Raw genomic sequence first — 23,987 nt, 5'->3', positions numbered from 1 at the left:
TGTCAGTGCACACTATAGAAACTAATTATAAACTGTTTTTATTTGTCTTTTACATATAAATTTAAGTGAAGTAAAAATACAGAGAATGCAGTATTATACTGATGCTTAAATGTCTAATAAATAGGACAGAATAGTAATAAACGAGACAAAGTTTGCATTAGTCATTCAAATAATAAATTTACTTTATAAAAATATTGCCCACAGGTGTCAACAGTGCATCTAACCATGCATGTAACTTGACAGTATTTTCGTTTTTTAAAGTAAAGCCATGGTTTTCAGTAAATTCTTTTATCTAAACCAGATATTTCAGCTGGCCAAATGAATCAGTGTTGAGAGCCCCATGTTAGGCACCACTGTTTTAGATAATTAGAATTCCCCTATATCAATGTTCTATCCCCTGACAAACGCATTAATTTTCTAAAGCTTTCAACAAATTAAGATAAGCTTTGATAAGTTTAATAATGATTTTTTTACGGGTAATGGTTGAAATGAACTTGGATGCAATTGAATTACTTTTTGAGTGGGCGAGGCAAAAATCAAGAGCAGGGGTCTGTCCAGGATTTTTCACAGGGTCCGTTTTTTGTGAAAAATCAAATAATTTTGTGAAAAATCAAATACTTTTGTGAAAAATCAAATAATTTTGCAAAAAAAAAAATATATATATATATTATTATTATTATTTTTTTTTTTGCAAAAACGAAAGTTTCGACTCTTGAGATGGTGGAAACTGCATCATTGACACTTAAAGTTGAGTGTTTTCCCTCTTTTCTGTTGAGAATATCATTCTTTAGTACTTTTCTAGTATTTGAGGGGGGGGGGAGAGGCATCGCTCACTGGGAGATGGGCACCCCTCAAGTATCAATATTTATCTGCCATTCTACATCATGTTAAATTATACTAGAAATGCTATTTGTATAGTATTTAAAACAACTGTAAGAAAAAAAAATTCAGTCAGGGGTTCAGCATTTGAATTTTTAACGCAAGACACTGTTTAAGAGCACAGAGTTTCGTTTAAAACTTATAAATTCCGTGATTTTTACAAAAATAAAAAATATATTTTATTTGTTTACTTCTTAACTAAGCGTACTAAACATCGAAAATGCGAAAAATCAGATTCCCATAGCGGATGCAAAGAGATTGCAATCCTCAAAGTGAAGGCATCAAAAGTATAAAAACGGCTTGTAAAATAAGTATTTTGGATAAAATTATTTTAGAATTGCATTTTAGAGCCCTATGATAAACATATCATTAATATCTGGACACAGTTGAAGCAAAAATAATAATAATAATAAATAATTAAAATAAAAAATAAACGATCGATTCAGCATTTTAATTATTGACTCATAAAAGAAAATGGAATTCCGCTTTAAAAACCTGAAATAAGCTTTGTTACAAAAATAAAGAACCCTTTTCATTTATTTACATCCAAATAAAGCGAAGTTAGCTAGAAAAAAGAATGAAATATGATTCTCATATCGAATGTAAAAAGATTTCGTTTTTCAAAATGTAGGCATCTATAGAAAAAAAACGGTAAATAAAAGAGTTTATTTTAAGTTAATTATCCTTTTTAGCATCGAAAAATCAAACCCATATAACTTTCTCCCAAAATAACAGTTTAACATTGCACCGCCAGACGCTAAGTGGCGATAAACAGTTAAACATCCAGTTAAACATCGCACCACTAGACGCTGACCCTAAGTGGTGATTAGTTTGAATTTGGTAACTCTATGTGAAGCGATCACATCCCCCCCCCCCTACTACCCTTTGCAGTTCTAAGTTCATTTCGCTGTATATTATTGATTATTAAATCATGAGTGGGGAGAAAAGTGCTTACTACGCCTATTCAGAGAATGTTGACGCCTATTCAGAGAATGTTGACGCTTTTTCAAAGAAGTTTACAACAACACTGCTGCATAAAACAAACAAGCAAAATTATAAACCAAACTGACTTTCAGCTGTTAATTTCTTTCAAAGAAACCAACAGGCATTATATTTATTTGGCCGTAGTAATTATTTATGGCTTGCAGGAGCATCACAAGAGTGCCGATTTTTTTTTTTTTTTGTTTTCTTTTGCGAAATTAGCTGATTTTGTATAAGTTGATTCCTCTAATTTAACTTTAAAAAAGGTTCCAACCATTATCGTTTTTATACAGGAAATATGCTGTATTATTTTAATTTGAGATTTGCTCTTTCAATAAACAATTTGTGAAAGATCCGTTTTTGTTTATCAGAATTTTGTGAAGGGTCCGTTTTGGTTGATCGGGATTTTGTGAAAGGTCCGTTTTGGTTGATTGGATTTTTGTGAAAGGTCCGTTTTGGTTGATCGGATTTTTGTGAAGGGTCCGTTAACGGACCCAAATTTGCTCTGGCCAGACCCCTGAAGAGCATGTAATTCCACCACTATAGAATATAAAATATAAGAAAGGCTGAAAATAATGGTGAATTCAAACTTAGTGATGTCCCAGTAGTAAAACCACATTAGAAAAAAAGGCGAACGGCTGTTACAGAAGCGAATGCAACAGGATTCCAAAACCCAGATTTATTTTTGGAATAATTCCATTTTCCAGTATTAATATATTTTACAAGCAATACTTTTAAATCACTCAAGGTTTTCAATGCTCTATTAGCAACTGTTACTTTCTTACAACTCAACAAAATTTTCCATGACTTTAAAATAAATTTTCATGTCTTTTAATAAAAATATTAATTTTCCATGACTTTTTCAGGTCTGAGAAATGTTTATTCTTTTTTCCCATGACTTTCCAGGATTTTCATGACCCATAGAAGACCATGAACCCCCCCCCCCCCCGAATAGTAGTGGGAGCATGTAAGAATAAAACACAATATTTCTGATAATGATTCATAAATTATTTAACACCTTGCACACATCGTTCACTTAATGACCTTAAGTGCAGTTTAAAAAGATACAAAAGACAGTGCGTTTATTACTTATAGCTGTTATACAATGAAGAACATGGGTGAAACTAATACTTTTAACGTGAAGAAATCAAGTCAAATCTACATATGTAAAACCAAAAAGATTAAAATACATACATGCTGATGATTTTGTGGAACTTGTCTTTTTGCAATTGATTCTTCTGTTGGTGTGTCAGGAGATTTCCTCTTGACAACAGAATTCATGACTTCTAATGCAGAATTTGGCAAACCAGAAGACACACCTGGCTTAGAATTTGTTGACAAACTAGCATCAACAGATACCTAAAACAAAATGAGCAATGCTTATATAAGGTACTAAAAATTTTCTTCTTCTTCTTCTTCAAAAAAAAAAAAAAAAACATACCACAATGTTGTGGTGATAAATAAATGCATGCAACTGTCATGAAAAATTTCGAATTTAATTTGAAAAAGAATATTATTAACACATTCAGAAATACTGCAGAAAAAGTACTCCTCTGAGTTTAGTTATAGTATTGCAAAATTAGAATATTTCAAAAGAGTACATAAGAGTATTTCAAAGAATAAGGAAAATATTTAAGTTAATCCTTTTTCAGTATGCATTTTTCATTAAATTTAAATATATATATATATATATATATATATATATATATATATATATATATATATATATATATATATATATATATATATATATATATATATATATATATATATATATACTCAAGAGCCAAAACATTATGACCACCCCTACATTTTGCATTGAACTCGACTGGATGACGTGGAAGGCACGTGATCAGGTGGAAGTGGTATTTAACTGCTGCTGGAGAGTCTGACGAATCATTCTTTCACTTACTTCTGTGTGTGATGGGAAAGGCTGCGGATCTAAGCGACTTTGATAGAGGGCAGATTGTAATGACTCGAAGGGTCGGAACAAGTATTTCAGAAACTGCATGAATCGTGGGTTGTTTGCGACCTAGTTTTTAGTACTTATGCAAAGTAGATGAATGCCAGTGAAACCAGCAGTAGACGACATGGTATTGGACGTCCACACGCTATCGAAGAAAAAGGTTGTCGAAGACTGTCTGGCCTGGTGAAGCAAAACCAGAGCCAGACAGTGACTCAGCTGACAGCCTAATACAATGCAAGGCCATGTAGAATAGTATCGAAGCACACTGTTCAGCGAACACTGTTGGATATGGGGCTACGCAGCAAACGTCCCACTCGTGTGCCTTTTCTGACCAAGCATCACCGCCAACTGCGCCTGCGCTGGGCCCGGAAACATCGCGACTGGTCCATGGATCAGTGGCAGAGAGTTGCCTGGTCAGATGAATCACGTTTTGTCATGCAACACGGCGATGGCCTTGTCAGGATACGCCGTCTTCCGGGCAAACAGTTGCTCCCTCAATATGCAGTAGGTTATACACAGGTCGGTGGTGGCGGGTATTATGCTTTGGGGGACGTTCTCTTGGGCGTCTCTGGGACCCATGGTTGTGGTACAGCAGACCCTGAATGCCACAGGGTATCTGAACATCATTGCGAACCAGTTGCACCCTTACATGGCCCCTGTTTTTCCACCTGGAAATGGAATGTTCCAACAGGACAACGCCACGTGTCACAAGGCTAAAACTGTGTTGGAGTGGTTCGAGGAACATGATGCTGAATTCCAGTTAATGTCCTGGCCGCCTAACTCACCAGATCTCAATCCGATAGAAAGCATTTGGGATATCATGGGATGGCAGCTCAGAGTTCAAAGACCACCAATTTGCAATACCTCAGGTTTGCATAACTGCTCAAACATCTGGTACAATCTGTCTCCGGCCATCTACCAAGGACTTGTGGCATCCATGCCAAGGTGTATTGAAGCTGTGTTGCACGCCAAAGGTGGGCCAACTCATTATTGACAGGTGGTCATAATGTTTTGGCTCTTGAGTGTATATAGGATATTTTCCAGGTTTTATTAATATTGCAAAAACCACCTTTTAAAAAGCTAAAAAGTTTTAGAGGAAGAAAATTAGATGTTAAGTAGCAAATTAAAATAGCTTTTGGAAGCAAATTAAAATTATCAGTTCTCAAATGAACTGAGCTGAAGCACAGTTGTTTGTTGAAAACCCAGGAGTTAGAACTCTGCCATTGATTTATTGCTGATATAAATGAAAGCAAAGTAATATGGCTAGTTGGTAGCAATAGTTTAGTTTCAAAACTTATTAGTTAAAGCAACTACACATTTAAGAAACAAAAATTAATAACAGAATAAACAGAAATAGATGTGACTTAAAAATCAAGTTTTTGAAGATTAAAATGATTATAAAGCCACGAGACTAAAGACATTAGTATTTTTGGAGCTCATTTTTAAGTGTTTGAAGTTTAAAAAAAATAACTAGTAGGTATAACAGCAATTTTTCAATTGTTTGTGTTTAGAACATCATTAGGGCTAATATGAAAGAGGAGAATTGTAAATATGTTTTCAAGCAATAAAAGCGATTAGCAGTGTGCATATAAAATAAATACTAATATCAACATTATTAAACAACAAAATTAGAAAAAAATATTGCATACACATGTGTGTTGAATCAATACTTTTGTGCTTGAAAAGTAAAAAAGAAATAATAATGTTAAATTGCCCAAACTGCAGATTACTGCAAGACACGTGTTCAGGGTTACAAAGAACTCCTTTTTCAATGCAAAATAAGTGAACTCATAGCTGAAAGCAGTTCTGAGATAAGCATATGCAATAATTTTGCCAGTTTTGTACTTTTATAATGTTGAGTTTAGCACAGATTTTTAGCCAAGTTTATGATGGAACTTCTTTGCAGACATTTATGACAATATTTAAAAGTTTACATATTTATATTAAGATATAAATTTCACCCACTTTTCCTTCGGTCTTCAAAAGTTGTTGTATTAGAATATCTTGATTTTTCTTAAAGCTTTTATCATCATCATTGTTAAGAAGCTAACAAAATAAAATCATTATGTCAAAAACTTAATTAACATGCTTCCAAACTATGTGAAAAGTACGAAAAAAAAAATGATGCAACACTATAATACAGCAAAAATGTTACCTTACATTTCATAAGAATACAAAATTTTCTCTTTATGGAGAATACAGGGCTATTCGCAGTATTTTGTCCAAAAGTAGAGTTTGAAACATTATTATTATTATTTTTTTTTTTTTGCCTTAACTGTTTAATTTACAGTTTACTTTGCACATCATTTTATTTTGAGTTAATCCTACCAACACACATTTATTCTAATTTTAAGGTCAGCGAAAAAACTTTAAAATAAAACTAAACTAATAAGTACAACAAAACACTATTATTTGATTGGGGAGGGCTGAGAGACAACAATTCAAGTAAAAGTGAACTACTTAAAAAGACATTGACCTTTAGACATTGTAGTCCAAAAACAAAAAAATGTCTACATGTGCTTTCAACTTGTATTTGGACTTGAAAACGTCCAAAACCAATGTACGTAATAACATCTTGAGTTTTAACTAAGGATCCAAAGCTAACTTCACACAAAAATGTTAAATTTTACTATAATCTCCAAAACTAATGTACAAAATAATATCCTGAGTTTAATTAAGGGTTCAAAGCCAACTTCACACAAGGATGTTAAATTTTTCTATAGAGATCCTGAAATAGTAGATATGATGTCTAACAAACAATATCATTATATCTAGGCACAAAAAACAACAAAGAACACATTTTCCTTGAAAATGTTCAGAAGTAGTTTTATCATTGCTGTTCTGAAGAGGGCTATAAAAAAATATTTTTCTTCCATTTTTACTTCTCAAGTCATTTCAGTTTCTTATTTTGAAACTTATTTAATGTGCATTTAGAAATAAAATAAAAAGAACCATTTAGACTTAAAATGGTCTGGCAATTTTTCCCGGTGAGAAAAATATTGCAACATCTTTTCTATTTGACACAAAAAAAAAGTATTCATCATATTATGCGGCATGTAAAAGATCCCTTGGGTATTCGTTTGGCTTTGAACGCCCATGGTAAAATTAAATCCCAAATGCAGTTTCGCGTTAAAGAGAGCCAGAGTCACCCATCTGGTGGAAACTGAGCGTTAAAATTATCTGTGCCATTGACATCCCCTCCTTAATGGTGACGCATGAAAGAGGTGGATGTCATATCATGGGAATTGCACTAAGTCTGCAAAAGGTTAAGAATAACAAAGCCACATTAGAAAGAAAGAAGAAACGATTCATCATTATCACTTTGCATTAAAATAGTTTGAAGTCCACATTATGATGTGAGAATAAAAATCTGTTCCAAAGGGGATCATCAAAATTACATTTAATGAACAATTATCCAAAATTTTAGTTAACTACATAAAATAGGTTTTACCAATCACATTTCTACAAATATGGTTGACAAAAGTGCGACTATGAATAACTTCACTTCCTACAACAATGATTTAATGCATATTAGGATTACTGTCTAACTTCAGCAATTTTAATACCACCATAAACAAGAGAATAAATTTCTTTTATTCATTTACAAGCACAAATACTGAACTCGATGGAGAGATAACCGGACTTAGATAATAAGTTGCTCAGAATGGAAACAGAAGGAATATTTTGAGTTTTGAAATAATGCTTGGATGTGCATCTGGAGTTATAATCAAAATAAAAGCACCGACTACATTAAATCATAAATTTAATCTAAAATCAGTTGATTTAATTTAGAAATAACATAAATTAATATTATTACAAATTAATTGATTATAATTTAATAAAAATTTAAGTGCTTTGTCAGAACAGCATTAATTCTATCACTTGCCAGTATATTTTAACAAATTTTGAAAACTTCACCCTTTGCCCATAAAATGAAGACATTATACCAGGGTTCTATTATACACAATTATCTGGCTACATGTATAATTTTTCTGTACTACCATTGAACTGTGTTTTAATACATTATTTTTTAACAAACACTGCATGCAAAAGTGGCTCAAAATAAAATACAGTAGACCCTTGCTTGATGCGAGGGTTGCGTTCCACGGAAATGCTGCGTAAATTGAGACCTAATACTAGTGTTAAAATAAGGGTTTGGTTCCGCAGATAACACAGGGTGGCGACAGGAACTGGAAAAAAAAATTCCCTGACTTTTCCCTGATTAAGTTCACAAAATTTCCCTGATATACGTTATCAATGATAATGGTTCCCTTTCTTTGCCCTACCTGAAAAGCATTGCATATTAAATAAAATGCTGTGTTTAGAACGGTTTAAGCTGTTAATGAAAAATATATTTTGAAAAGAGGATTCTTTTTTTTTCGTAAAAATAGTGTATTAAATTATCGGCAGAGAAATATTGTGAGAAATCTAAAACAAATACTTTACTTCTAGGAACCAGTTAACATAAGAATTCTAAGAAATTATTAAAACCACTCTTAAAGAAATATTTGATCGTGATAAAGCTAAAACATTTAAATGGAAATAATCTTGAACTGAATTTTCAAGCAGTATAATTGTTGCTGCAAGAATAACAAATGATAGTTAAAGTACAGAAGTAATGTAGTTTTACTTACGTAAATAATACTGCCGTGTGCAGGTAAATGGTAGTATCTGCAGAAATTAGTTTTCCGAGATATTTGAAGAAATGTGTGGTGGACTCAATACTAACACTAGGAAAATGTTGGAATTAGACTTTTTTTTCGCGCCTCTTTTTCAGCGGAAACCAAATAAGCAAGTATGTACAATTTAGATGACAAAAATGCAAAAAAAAAAAAAAAATGTGCAGTTACCGCCCTTTACTTGCAAACAGCAGAATAGATATATTTATGTAAAACAAATTGATATCTTTCAACAACCAGTCATATTGAGCTATTCTCTACTCAAGAACTCAGGTTTTAATGAATGAATACAGCATTTTAACTATTAAAAAATAATAAAAATATTTACTTATGTACACAACTCAATTTCAAATGATTTCATTAGTTGTCGGAAAAAGAAACCTTAGATTAGTTTTTAGTAACAAACAATATTGAAATTCAAAAACAATTATTAATTTCAAAATGTATATGGTTTTAAAATAATCAAGTTTTAAAGTCTGTGAAAAAAACAACCTTTCGTGTAATCTGAATTGACAGCAATTAATCCCATGGCAAAAAAAAAAAAAAAAAAAAAATTGATTTTCAGTCAAAATTCAATTTTAGCAATTACATTAAAAACGCCAAGTGATAACTTTTAAGATTTTTTCAGCATTAATTTAAAAAACAAAGATTTGTTCTTGAAATCGTGATAACAGTATGCTAATTACTTCAAGACAATGAGTAAAGGCAAGGGAGCAAAATCATTAATGACGGTTTCCTTTTTGCCTGTAGGGTTGTTTATTTTACGTAGCTTGGAATGCTTGGAAGGAAATTTCAAGCAAGGTAAAATAAACAACTTTACAGACACAGAAGCAATCTCAGGAAGCTCATCCTAAGATTGAATACTTTAACCTTGAGGAAAAAAGATGCACAAATATGCGGCACTGTATAATCGCATCTCATTAATTTTACATTTTTAAAACAAATAATTGGTGGAAAATTTGTAAGGAATCAAAGTACTTCATTTGTGTAAGGAAAAAAATTTTTTTTCCTTCATTTGCTCAATTTTCCCTGAATTTTTGTTATTTTTTCAAAATTCCCCGATATTTCCCTGAGTAATAAAGTTCCCTGACTTTTCCCTGATCTCCCTGATTTCCTTGATCTGTCGCCACCCTGTAACAAAATACTTCATTCTAGCGATGACTAATTGTATAATAAGTTTAATGTGTACTTATATTGACTTTTAAGCACAACATGCATAAAGAAAACATCAATTAATTTTGTGTTCTGCTTATAAAGAGGAGCTGGCTATGATAGTCTTTTGGCAGTCATTAAGAATTTTTCTCTGTAATTCTTTGCAGAGCATTGACGCATCCATGATCACTTGCATCAGTTCCATGATAGAATCTTCCTTCACTAACAAATCAGAAAGATCATTTCTATTGTCTAGGAATGGCTCAAAATTTTCAATGTGAACGCTTTTGGTTGTGCATCTCCAACATCGGTATCCTTGTTCATTTTGGCCTCTTTTGTCACTCGTAAAAGCTCTTCTTTCAGTGAGTTCTGAACTGTGTGAGTTTAATAAGTTTAGGGATAAGTTTGAGTTGTGGAACCAATCACATATAATGCTTCCAATGCCGAAGCTCAATTATTAGCACGCCAAAATGCAGTTTATTACGTGTAATCTGCAATCTTTTGGAGTTAGGATTTTGAATGAGGAAAAAATTTTATGTGTTTACAATACCACATCCGCGTAAAACCGAAACTCATCCGCGTAAAATAAAATAAAGGTGTCAAATCTTAAACAACGTATAATGAAAACCAGGTAAAATGAACACACATAAAACGAGTGTTTACTGTACAGCCACAAACCTAACTGGTGAGAAAAATAAATGGTAAAGTTTTTTTTTGTAGTGCTGATGAAACTAATGGACAAAAAATGCAGGCTTAAGCATTTGTCAAACACTTGATTCTGGTTCGACAGCAAAAAAAAAAGAAAGGGGCATTAATTAATAAGACTGGGGGAGGGGGCTAAGACAACTTAATAAAATAAAATCACAATATAGAGAGAGATAGAAGAATTGCCATACTATACATACGATCTAAGAAATAAATTGCTACTATGTTTGAGTCAGTGGTGGATACAAAGGGGGGGGGGGGGGGTCATGGGCTCACCAAACCTGCAACAGTATTTGAATGTTTGCTCGAAAAAAAAACTTGATCAAAACCATAAGAAGTGAATACAAGGAAGGGGGGATAATAAAGTTCATGACCCCCCATCAAGTCTTGACAATACTTTGTAATCTGTTTCAAGGTTCATTGCATTTGAGTAGTGAAAATGACTGCTTGAAAAAAAAAGAAAGAAAAGCCTAACCGAAACCATAATAAGAAACTGTAAATAGTTCTCTAAATAGTTCTCGATTTTTTTTGGGGGGGGGGGCTGAGGGGGGATTAGCTGTCACTTTTCTATTCATAGCATATGTATTTAAAATATGTAGACAGTAAAAATTGCTTTTCTCGAGACATTGAGTCTGCGGCGCTGTGTTCAGGAGCCAGTATAATGAAAAGTAACAAAGAAGTGTCCGACTCAAATAAAATGTTGGAAGACAGTGAAAATTTCAAAACTTGTATAAGGAAGCTCCGATCCCCCCCCCCCCCTAAAAAGTTTTGAAATATGCTAGCAAAACTATTGAAAATAAATATTTTGAAAGCTTTTTTTTTTTTTCAAATAATTTTTTAGCTTTAAAATGTGTTTGTCAGCCCAAAATTTTTGGCAACTTGGGTCAAACACCTCTGAAGGGAACATACCCCTGGCTGGTTTTTAGCGTGTTTTAGAGGATAGTTTATTCTTAATGCTATAAATAATAATGATTATGAGCCTAAATCAGGGGTAATAATGAAGGATCAAGCAAATAAATACAAACGTTTTATTTCTTACAGGTTAATATTTGTTGGTTATTTTATTAAGAAAAAATACTTTGAATGAGGAATAAAAACTTGAAAAATATTCATCTGTATTTTTCATTAGCTAGGACCTTTTTTTAGAAACTCTTTTTTGGTTTTAATGTTGTTGTTAAAATCCTTGCTGTTAAAAGCTGATCCAATAGGAATTTTAAAAGTTTATGTTTCAAATATCCTTCATGGTTAGTTATTTTTGGACTTATTTGGTCATCTAATCAAATTAATTTTTTTCTGGGACATGAAGTACACCAGCCGGGACAAAGGGATTTAACCTGAAATCAGGGACTATCCCAGTCAAACCGGGATGTTGAAAAGATTTTCCCCATTTTTTCTTTAGTTTTTAAATTTGGAGTGAAAAAAAAAAACAATTTTGGCTAAAACCTTTTCAAAAATTTCTTCAAGCAGACAATTATGTTTTGCACTAAATCTTGCTCCAATTCATCATAAAGATTAAAAGTATGGACTCTGTGTTCAAACACACAATAACAGATTTGTATAGATCACACAGTCAGATTTGTAGATATTGATACTGAACAGATAAATGTTTGGAGCTGAGAGTATATCTTACACAGAATAAAATTTGAAGAAAAAAGAGAGTCAAGATTTTTTGAAAAGATCGTTAAGATTGATAAAATTATGTTTTTTGATACAAAATTTTTTCTAACAAAGCCAACTAACTAGAAACAAATAACCGAAACATAGTGAAAAAATGTTTTTTTTTTTTTTTTTTTTTTTTAAGAACACATTGCAACATAATTTAATTTTTTTTAATTAGTTAAGTTTTGAAATTGGGCATGCAAGTAAATATATAGTTGATGCTTGTTTTTATGAACTTCTAATTAATAAACAGTCGTCATTTTACAAACTATTTGCTAGTGCCAAGATATCTTCTATTTAAACACTGCAATTTTTCATTTTTTTTTTTTTTTTTTTGGGGGAACAATTGGCAAAACTCACTTTTTTTACGAACTCAACATAAGTTTAAAGTAGCCATTTCTTAAGAATTCTAGCAGCAGGAACAGTAAATCTAGAAGATAATCTCCTTCATTTAAATTCTCAGTCTTAGCTTTTGTTTTTATAACAAAATATATAGGTTTAAAAGTGGTTAGCAGATCCAGTTCTTATGAAAGGAATTTCTGTATGTCTCTGTTCAGACACTTGATTCATTTGACAAAAAACAAAAACAAAAAAAATAATAAAATACCTATTAGCATTGATAGAACTTGCCACAGTAGTACATACTACAATACACAGTATGCAATTTTTATTAAGTTTCGACTTGATGAACTTATTCCTGGTTCTAAGGGGTTGGTAAAATTAAGTGTGAAATTTGTTACATGAAATTTCTTAAAAATGCTGTACTACATTATTGTTTTATTTGATAAGAGGACACTTTAATGTTGAGATTTTTTTTCAAATAATACCTTTTGAAAAAGCTTTGATATTTTAAAGGCAACACTCAATCATCTTTTTTTGAACATGACCACCCAAAGCTGTGCTAATGGTGACCGGAAATACAAAACCTCTTACACTAGACACTACACCATTTCCTTTCTCTCTTTTGAGACTAATGTAAATGAGAAAAGCAAGTGCTACAAATTGAATCAGTTTAAATGGAAAAAATTTCCCCACATAGTAAAAATTTCAAACTCTTATTTTCTAGAAAGACAATGGCACAAACTGATGAGTTATACATCTAAAGATCACCAGCTTTACACGACTGACCACAGGGGGTTTGTATGTCTTATTAGGTAGTTTTTTGGGGAACCTTTTGAGGTAATACATTTTCACAAAAATGTGCTTTACACGACTGACTACAGGGGGTTTGTATGTCTTATTAGGTAGTTTTTTGGGGAACCTTTTGAGGTAATTCGTTTTCACAAAAATGTTTACTACACAATTTAATTAAAGTTATAAATGGTTCTTAATAGTTTAGAAAAACAATGAATATACAACAGTCTACTAACTTTAGTCTGCACACTAATGACTTCAATTCTCTATAACTCATCATGGTTTTTGTAGGTAAACAAAACTAACATAGAAGTTGTAGTTAAAGATAGTCACAGTTAATTTTAACAACAATTTTCATATTCTGGCATAAAATTCCGACTGCGTTGAAAAAATAATAACTCACAAAAATAAGTTAATTTCCAATAAAAAAATTTAAAATCACATTAATACTATTTGAGGTTTTATATTTATTAAGAAAATTTAAATAACAATGAAATGACCAATTTTTTTAATGCCTCAAACTTTCTGGAGCCAAAGACTACTTTTCCCCATTGTGCCAGTGTAAACAAAGTAAAAGAAATAAACTGCAAGATATCATGAAAGTTGAAAATCCCATTGCCGTTGCATATGTTGGGGGTGTAGGGGAGGGGGACAACTGAATATGGTCGAGCCCGCTTATTGGAATATCAATTAAAAGAATATCATGCTTAACGTAATACATTTGAAGCATACCAAAAAGTTGTAATTCGTAATTTTGATCCGAAAAATAGAATATCCCACTTATTAGAAAACATTTTAGTGGCTAATTGGCTACTCCAATAAACGGGCTCGACTGTACAATAAAAGTCAAAAGTCTAAAGGAAAAATGAAAATAAATAACACCAGAAATATTATGATCCATACATGTTGCAAAAAACAAGAGATAAGAGACGAATAAGATAATATGATGCACAGTTCTATTTTACATTCTTAACTAAAATAAACTAAGTAAAATGAAGCACAAATTAATAATACATTTTGGGAAAATATAAAATGATTTTGTTTTTATTAATTGGTGCTTCATTATTTCAGTACTTAGTATCTAAGCATACAAATTACAAATTTGTTTATAAAAAATATGATCTGAAAATTCTACTTACCTTTCTTAACATGTTATTATTATTTACTGTCCTTTTTTGTAATGAATCATTTGAACACATATCATTTGAAATATTTATATTACAGTTTGAATCACAAGGTAAACTATTTCGGTTCTCATCACTAATATCCTCATCCTCTTGGTTCAACAGTTCACGAAGAATAATATTCTCATTTCGGGATGAGACATCAGAATTATTATGAGTCACAAAATCATTTTCACCATCTGTGCTCATGTCCTCCATCTTTTCGGAGGATGTTTTAGGAACAGAAGAATCAGCCTCCTCAATACCATGAGTTCCGTGAGTCAAGAGATTACGCAGTTTTTGGTTGACATTGTTGGTATTTGAGGTGCTGTGGGTGTCACCCATCAAGTCTCCCATGGGACTGAGACTGGACAGTTCATTATTCGTGACAGAAGACTCCTCGCGCTTTATCTGCTGCGGCGCAGGAGAGTTAGTCCGACTGACTGTCTGTGAAGACACAGGGCTGAATGGAAACGTGTTCGAGAAGGGCGTAGCCCTGCCTGGCGCAGGACTGTTTGTCGCACTGACCTGCGCAGGAGATCGCAGTTCTGGACTGAAGGCACTGCCTGAAGTGTTCTGAGTTCGTTGAGCAGCAACAGAATTGATGCTGCTGCTGCTGGCAGGAGGAGATGGACCACCAATTGGGTGATTGCCGCCCCCATCACCCATATTCTGCTCTTCTCCACTTCCCAGATCCCAGCTGGAAGAGGGTAAAAAGTCAAGTCCAATGTCATTGAGGTTAAACTCTTGTGGACTAAGAGCAGAAAAGGAGTAGGAGTTGCCATTCATATTGCTGGCTAGGGAGGGGACAATGTTGCCACTGGATAGTGAAGGGTTACTCCGCTGAGGATTTACCACATTGTTTTCTAAGCAATGGTCACTATCCCTACAAAAAGAGCAAAGCACTAGTAAGCTTAAAGCATTTCTACAGAGATAAGCAAGCACAATAAATCAAGCAAAGAAAATAAAGTTTGAGAATAAAGGATTCTTATCAGTTTAAACTACAACAAAAGAAGGAAGCAATCACAAGCAAACTATATTATGAAAAGCTACAGCAAAACCTCGTATTTTAGAGCAAAAGCATTTTATAAATAGGTTTCCGAATTTCAGTATAAATTGTGGAACTTGATTAAAAACATTAATATATGCAGAAATTTCTAAACAAATAAAGAAAATAAAAGGTACTATTATCAACATGTAGCTGGTTATTTTGTACTTTGCAGGATTGATAATTGCTTTTCCCCATACAAACAGGACAAGCATTTATTCAAAAAGAAATCAACAGATTAAAACTTCATTAAAGACAGTAACATTTTTGCATTGCATGATCAATTCAAAAAGAAAAAAAGTAAAAAATATTCCAAAAAAAAATGAAAATAACAATATTAACAATAAATAGATTTAAAAAAATAGAAAAAAAAAGCTTTAACTTTCATTTAAGAGTTTCATGAGAAATGAAATATAAATGAAAAATAATTTTAATTTCAAACTACAAATTTGGTTTCAGTTCTATAAAATTTTTAACCAACAACTTTACTATATTCATTTTTTTTCTCTTTTATATAAGTCACTGCTTCTCCTTTTATAAATCATGTTGCATTTTTAAAACTGCAATGTGAAAACATTCATGCAAAAAAATATCACACTCATACTTAGTTAACATTCAATGCAGGAATGCTTCTGGTTATCACTCATTCTGCCTGTACTGCTAGCAGTACCAAGATTAATCGGTAGACTTATTCAAATGCAATCAGTATGTTATTGAATTTGCTGTGAAAAACAAAATTATTCTCTAAAGTTTTCTGCATTAAACTTTACTCAAATTTTGTTGCTTCAATAATTCAATGAGTGATAAATTGAGGGGGGGGGGAGGTGAACCTATAAGTAAAATTGAAGATCTTGCTGCAAAGCATCAAAGTCAAACATTTTCAAAGACTATGTTGCTGTATCATACTATTTCTGCCAAGCATTTGTTTCGATTGATGTAATGATTGATGAAGATGAACTACTGTTGACAGATCAATTGATTAACTTTCTATAGAATGCAGTAGCCAAATCTATAGTCATCCATACTTAGTTCTTGATCTTTGAGTTACATCTAATACTTTTAATTTATCTTTTACTTTTCTAATGTTTGAAACAGTGTTGAGAATAACTTTAGCACTAATTAAATGAAATTTTGTACTGCTAAGAAAGTAAATTAGGAGCTTGTTTTCAAACAAGTTTTTACATTTAAAATAACCAAAAAGGGAAAACAATGGAAAGATTAAATAAAATGTTTGACCCAATGACCAGAATTTTTTGTAAAAACCCATAAGTGAAGGAATGCAGACTTGAATGCAAAATTCTGAGAAGCATACCGTAAAAGAAATGTTGATGTACATTACCTTATAATAGAGTGGTTTGAAATAATAATTTCTTGGTCACTAGCCATAGGGCTGTAACGTTTACTTTTGCTCTGTACGTATAGAATTTTCTCGTGAGCTAATCGTAATCTATAAATGCCACTGGTGTTGCTCCCTTGCTGGAGGGCTAAAGAAAAAAAAATAATAACATATAAATTTTGAAAAAAAGAAAAATAGTTCAAATTTGACAATGATATTAAGTGTTTAAATAATTGTTTTTTTTCTTTAATCCAACAACTTTTACAAAATGAATATTTCCTTTTCTGACTTTTACTGTGAGTTAAGAAAAAATCAAAATTTAAAGAAAATATTCATAAGCATTGCCTAGCATTAAGTGCTAACAGAAATCTTAATGGCTAAAAATTACAAAATTAAAATGTTTGTCTCAAAGATGGGGTAAGAGCAAGACTCAAATTTGATGCTGTGCACTCCAGTTCTTGATAAACACATACTGAAGTACTATGTTTTTAGAAAATACACATACAGACATATTCTATAAAGTTAGATTTTTTTCATTAAATTATTAATGAAAATTTTCATTTTTTAACAACACCAGAACACTCTCAGAGTTTTAAAAGTTGGTTGCCATGCAATAATATTTAATTTATTGAATTGTTTTAGAATGTCATCAGAAGATTATACTAGTTCCAAGCAAATATTAATATATAAAAGACAAGAAGTACTAGAAATTGTATTACATTTGCAAGGTCTACATGACAACTAACAGTACAATGAAATTTTCAGATTTAAAGAATTAACTATGTTCAATCATGAGCAGTTGAGAGTTGAAGCACATAATTTATTTGCTTAATGTTATCAGAATGAATGATGTTAATAGCTTTAACTTTTGCAGAGGCTACATAACCAGATGGCAATGTTACAAAATTTTTAAATATCAAGCAGATCTTTAAATTGGACCAAAATTACTAGTTCAGTATGCTTGTAATAGCTTTCCATGAAGCTGTAAAGTGAATAAATTCAAGACGGCAACTTAATCATCATTACTTGGTTGACACATAAGAACCAGCCCAGTTAGACCCTGAGTCTGAAGCTAGTTCTTTTTTTTTCTCTTTTGTATTTGTACAATTTAATATAAAGCAGGAGTTTTCTAGGATACATTTACATTGAAACATAAATAAAGTAATGTCATAATAACATGTAGCTATAATGGTAACCTAAGGCCCATTTTGTAACATTAATAAAAATATACATATACAAGTTTTTTTTTTTTTTTTTAAATATAGCTGAGCTTTTTTTTACCTTCAGAATAAAGTAAACTTCAGATTATACATTATGAGTACTAGATATACAATTGATTCAACATTGACATGACAGAGGGTATAGACTTGGATATATAAATAACTAACTCATAACTTTCTAAAAAATAAGGAACGCCGTTAAACAACTTTCTGGTACAGTGAACAAAGACAATTCGGTGAATCAAAAATTCAAATAATAAGGCTAATAATAGGTTAAACAGATCTTTAAATGTGCAAAATTGCCATTTGCTAAGATATATAACAATATACAGAGGTGTAAAAATTATTAGAATAATTTTGATTTCTTCATTTGTTTTTGAATAATTTTGTAGATACTTGTAATAATCCATGAAGGATAATCTGTTTTGTCATTCCAATCATTTTCTCACTCCTTTAGAGTAGTTTTGTGTAAATTCCTTTGTTAAATGTTGGCATTTTTGAAATAGAGAAACATTTAATCTGAAGTAATGAAATTGTTTGCATTGCATAAAGAATATGTTTGGTTAACAATCAAATTTTAATTAAAATTAAAAAACTGTCATCTTACTCTGCTAGTATTTTATATTCTTTCCTTGGGTTGGTTGGCATCAGCATTATTTTATTCTTGATGCAATTCGTTTCACAGTTTTAATTAGTTTATAATGGACAGCTTTTTTTTTCTTTTGTTAAAAAATTATTGCTTAATCATGAGTGAAGCAAGCGATATTTTTCCTAGAACACTAGCTACAAAAAAGTGTCTCATCCAAGAAATTCAAGATACACAACAAGAAAGCGCTAAAAAACTAAAAAATTGTCAAGCATATGTGTGTAAAGTAAAAATATCTTTGAATTTCAAATGTAAATACATAAATTCCAGAGTAAGAAATACAGTAGAAAAGTAAATTTATTGCAAAAACAGAAAGGAAATTGATTCATATTGCCAAAACTAACAGACAAATAACTGATCATAAACTAAAAATCTCTCTATAAGCATAAGGAGTAAATGTATGTGATTCTTCTATTCATAGAAAGCTCATCTCAGTTGAGCTCGGTGCTCGTTGTTCTCGCAAAGAGAGCTAAAATCAAATTTGCTATGGAAAAGAGACTTGTTTGGGCAAAAATTGTGCATAAAATATTTGTAAGTAGTTGAAACAATATTAATTTTCCTTTAAATATTCATTTAAATTCTAGTTGTTCAGTTTTTTCCTAAAATTAAATTTATTGCATACCAACTAAAGATTCAGAATTGCTTATAAATATGGGTAAAACTTTCTTTATGAGAATATTTCCCAACAAATTACATGCACTAAAGCGGTTTTTTTCCTTTTAGGTATAGTTTTCTGATAAATTAATGCTTAAAATACCTAAAGAAAGCCATCAGTATTCAGGAGAAGTACCAATAAAGTATTTTCCCGAGTTACATTGCACAAACGGTTTAACACTCCACCCCAGTTATGAACTGGAGCGTAATTTCCGCTCAGGGTGCTGGATGTGTAAGCTTTATAGAAGGAATGAAGATCCAATATCAGCATAAAAAAGTGCTTGAACAAAGGTTTTATAGTTAAAAGTTTGGTTTCCTGATTTAGACTTCATGTTCATGCATGATGGAGTTCTGTGTCTCAAAGCTTTATATGTGACCAAAATTTTGAATGAAAAAAAAATATAAAAACACCTCCATGGCATGGATACAGTCCACATGTGAGGCCAGTAGAGAATGTTTGAACCATTGTAAAGAAAAAATTAAAGAAATAAAACCTCACAAACAAAAATTGTCCCACTGAAAATCTCATTCAAATTTGGCACCATGACGAGGAAATACAAATTAATTGCCAAAAACCTATGGAAACAATGCCAAAACGGATTGATTATTTAATAAAAAATAAAATGATGCCCCCTCAATATTCAATGCATCAATATTTTAAAAGTAAAGTATTATTTCTTTGATATAACAAGACTTTACTATGAATTTCAATTATTCTAATAATTTTCACACCTCTGTATGTTGTAACAAAATTACATGGAATTATTTACAGGCAACTTCAGTGTCAAACAAGCATAGCATTTGCATAAAGTCATGTGGGATTATTGTAATTTATTGTACCATCTAAGCATGGAGCTTTACATTAAATAAAAGTAAAGAGACAATGTTTAGCATAGTGAGTAACTATTTTACTATCAAAATTTAAAATTATTAATGTGAACTTTAAAAAAAAAATTTAAGTTTCTGGAAACACAAAGATGTACTATAAATAAAATTTAGGCAACTTAAAACTTTTGTAAAATGTGAGTCATACTAACTTTCTTTTAAGTGTTGATTAAGCTTAGGAAAGTCTTCATGATAACATATATCTTGAATTCTTCTCCCTGCAAGATCTTTATTTATGTACTGACTGTATGATGCAGATACGCAACTGAAAAATAAATATAATATTAGATATCAAAATTATCATTCAATCAAGGTTAAAAGCACATATTAAGATGAGAAATTACCTGGTATCCACTGAGATTATTTTGCCTCGAAAATCTAATCGTGTTTGGAATTGCTCTACAGTGAAATTGCTTTTTTCACTCTGAGGGATGCGTCTGGCTACACAAACTAGATGATTCTGAATGTCTGGAGAAGCAAAGAAGAAACATAAAATTTGAAACATGTTACAAACATAAAACAATTTATTAGCAGTTATCTACATTTTCTTTAAAGTTTACATGGATAAAAACTAGTTAGAAGGCTTGCAATTCTGATTTTACCGACTAAATATTGACTGGATTTTTAAAAACACTGACCAACTTGAACACAATGATCAAGGAAATTAAGCTTTATAAAATTGATGCTTTTCTTTATTTTACAATGTACAGCAACCCAAACCTGATTAGGCAACAATTGTGATTTTTATTTATAAAGTCATTATTATACTTGCCATATTATTTTTTAAAAACTTTTTTGACTTTTACTGTAACAAGGAATATACATTGAAAGATCTTGCAAATGTTAAAGACAATATTTGATATTACAGCTTTAAAACATCTAAATTGCAATTAAATCTTTAAGAAACTTTTAAACATTTAGAGAGTTGGGAGGAATAGGAGTTGTACTCATACTGAAATAAAATGTGACAAAAAAACATTTCTAGCTAGCTCAGTAGCTGTAGCAGATTAGAACCAAATAAGAGTAAAGCTGCTATGTCTAGCAGGACCCCCCAAACTAGAAATATTTCATCATTTTATTTTGTCATAAATACAGGTATCCCATTCCAATTAACTCTCCACTAATTTAAAAATTAAAAAAAATCCTACCATTTTTAAACTATCTTCAGTCAGGATAGATCTGGAAATCAATCATTGAGCATTGTTCAACAATCAACTCTGATAGGAATGGGTAACAACTGATTTTTGGCATCAATTGTTCAAAAGAGGTTGGTACAACTAAATGTTATTCTTTGTTAAGGACTACAAAAAGCCAATATACAAAGGAACCCTAAAAAGAAGTGGTACTGATTTCTTTTCAAGTGGAAGTTTGTTTGAAGTGGATTTGTTTGTTTGTTGTGAAGTTTTCTTTTTTCTCATAAACAGGTCTAAGGTGGTTGGCTTTTCTGTGTAGTTTTAAAATTATTTGCACTTATATGAAACAAAGACAGTGTGTCCACAAAGTACTGTAATTTATTCATTATTTAATGCTATAAGTTGTGTGATGTATGGTGCAAAATTGAACATAATTAAATATGTTTCATAGGTTTCATAAATAACAATTAGGGTAATAATAATTGATGCGTGGTTATCAACAACAGCTTCTAGCTTTGATTTCATTTTGTTTAATATTTAACAAAAATAAATTAAGATAACATTAGTAAGGAAAAACTAAAACATCTAAGTATTTTACCAGAGTCAATGTCATTGTTTTCATTCTTTTCTCTCCCATATGGAACTAGCAGTGCTGAGATTTGCATGTTTTCATACTGAGATACACGAGTTTGCTTCTCTTCCATAGTTTCTTCCTGATCTTCAGGAGGTTTGATCAGGAAGCGGCAATTGAAGGAATTTTTTCGAACTGATGCGTTTGGTTCAGACCAGCCAAACCCATTACCTGAAAGTTCAGATAATTATATCATGATTAAATTTTATCATTTAAAAAATGCAGCAGAGTGACTGTAGTATTTTAAAATCTAGAAAACATACATTAATTTCAATTGGCTAACATGGCAACTTGAAATCTTTTTGCTTTTGAAAATCTTAGCAAATATCAAAGCAACTAATTTGAGGTTATTTGAAATACTTCCATCAACATATAACAGGTTGCTGCTGAAGGGCTTAATACACTTTTTTCAAATAATAAAAAAAAAAAATTATTCATGCAAGTATCATTTGTAACACTTAATATAAAAAAACAAATGCAACTGGACAGGCAAATAAATTAATAAAATCAATAACGCTTGTAATAACAAGCAAGGTACTTTTCATTACAAGGTATTACTAAACATATTTGTAATTAATAAGAAGCATTCAAAATATCTCAGTAAATGAAGATTACTGAAACTATACAGAAATTGTTCATTTTCAAAGAAACAAAATAATGGAACCTAAGTAACGTAAACTTCAACTCGATTAATTTTATGAAACGGTGATAACCCTGAGAAAAATCAAAAAGTAGTTTTAAAATTTTAGTCCAATCATTACCCCTACTATAAAAGTCAAAAATATAAGTCGGCAATAATGAAAAAATTTTATTAGAAATAATTATTCTTGCACATGATCCAGAGAATTGAAACATTTATTCAGTTTGTTTCAATGGTGGTCAAATGAGGGCTTTTAGTAGGGGGAAAAAATATATGAGAAGGGAAAATATTAACTGACACATATTAAAGTTCAGGATAGTTGATATTGAACTAAAGAAGTGAAAACACTTTAAACAGCCCTATCTTTACAAAGAATCATAATAAGATTTATACACTAAAAGGTACAAATTTCAGGATTAAAAATGTATTCATAAACCTGACACAACAGGTTGTAGCAGACATTCTGCAACTAATACGAGTTAATGGAGAAATAACCTACCTTTGCTAAAAAGTAAAAACAGTAAACAGTCGCCAACTTTGGCACTTGGTTTTTGCATTAACTGAAGATTAAAATAATTTTGTGTTTTATATCTCTTTTTTTCCTCTTCTTCTATTTTGATGCAAAGGCATAAAAGAACACTTTCAATCATTTCATCTGACATCCGTAACAATTTCCTTCACAAAATTTAGTTAATGAAAATTAAAAAGAAGAATATATTTACCTATGGACATAGGCAATAAGTTACTGCTAAATCGGGCGTGGTCTCCAACATGAATGATATTATAAATACTTTTATCAATGAGGTTTTCCTAAAATGCAAACAAGTATAATTTAACTCTAATATAAAACAATATGGTCAAAATGTTTATTCATTTTTACGCATATATTTGCACTTTACCTGCAGAATTTTAATCTTTTGCTTTAACTCTCATATATTAGAATGTAAAGAACCATCATATCTCATTATATGAAGTATCAACTTTCTCAAAAAATTTCTTATTTTTAAAAAGTAACAATTAGTATGCATATGGGCCTAACCGCACACTCATGCCCACAACACGCACAACTCATTTTATAAGAACAAAACTTTTTTCAGAAAGTTTATACATTCATATTACTATACATAATGGTAGGGCTCGACCGATGGCATTTTTTGGCCGATGGGCCGATGCCGATTGTTGGCCGATTGTTCAAAGATGGCCGATGGCCGATTGTTTTCCTCCAAATGGCCGATTGCCGATGGCCGATGCCGTTGGCCGATGGCAAAAAAAAAAAAATCAAACAGAAATAAATTGATAAAATTGTCAGGGATTTAAAGGATCATTGATTCATTTCACTTTGCTTCCTTTCTACGTATAAGGAATTGTAATCACAAAAAAAAATCAGATTTTGACCTAAATTTCTATTTTACGATCACCCAATTTAAACTTCATAAGTTTTTTCGGCACATCTGTACATGCATATGTACCAAAGAA

At 31.3% G+C, this 23,987-nt stretch overlaps 1 protein-coding gene across 1 annotated transcript in view; it reads right to left on the bottom strand.

The window, feature by feature from the left end:
• Window positions 1–23,987, bottom strand: part of LOC129222648 (nuclear receptor coactivator 3-like) — a 126,495-nt gene that overhangs the window by 23,952 nt on the left and 78,556 nt on the right. Inside the window, exons 7-14 of the mRNA XM_054857178.1 lie at window positions 23,234–23,321; window positions 21,839–22,042; window positions 20,452–20,575; window positions 20,260–20,372; window positions 16,706–16,850; window positions 14,295–15,204; window positions 5,792–5,872; window positions 3,055–3,219 (exon numbers count right to left, since the gene is read on the bottom strand). Of these exons, the coding sequence (XP_054713153.1) occupies window positions 3,055–3,219; window positions 5,792–5,872; window positions 14,295–15,204; window positions 16,706–16,850; window positions 20,260–20,372; window positions 20,452–20,575; window positions 21,839–22,042; window positions 23,234–23,321 (1,830 nt within the window). The remainder of the gene's footprint in view (window positions 1–3,054; window positions 3,220–5,791; window positions 5,873–14,294; window positions 15,205–16,705; window positions 16,851–20,259; window positions 20,373–20,451; window positions 20,576–21,838; window positions 22,043–23,233; window positions 23,322–23,987) is intronic.

This window comes from Uloborus diversus, chromosome 5, assembly GCF_026930045.1.
Source record: "Uloborus diversus isolate 005 chromosome 5, Udiv.v.3.1, whole genome shotgun sequence".
Lineage (NCBI taxonomy): Eukaryota > Metazoa > Arthropoda > Arachnida > Araneae > Uloboridae > Uloborus > Uloborus diversus.
Note: the sequence above shows the minus strand (reverse complement) of the source record. Positions and strands in the feature narration are given on the sequence as shown.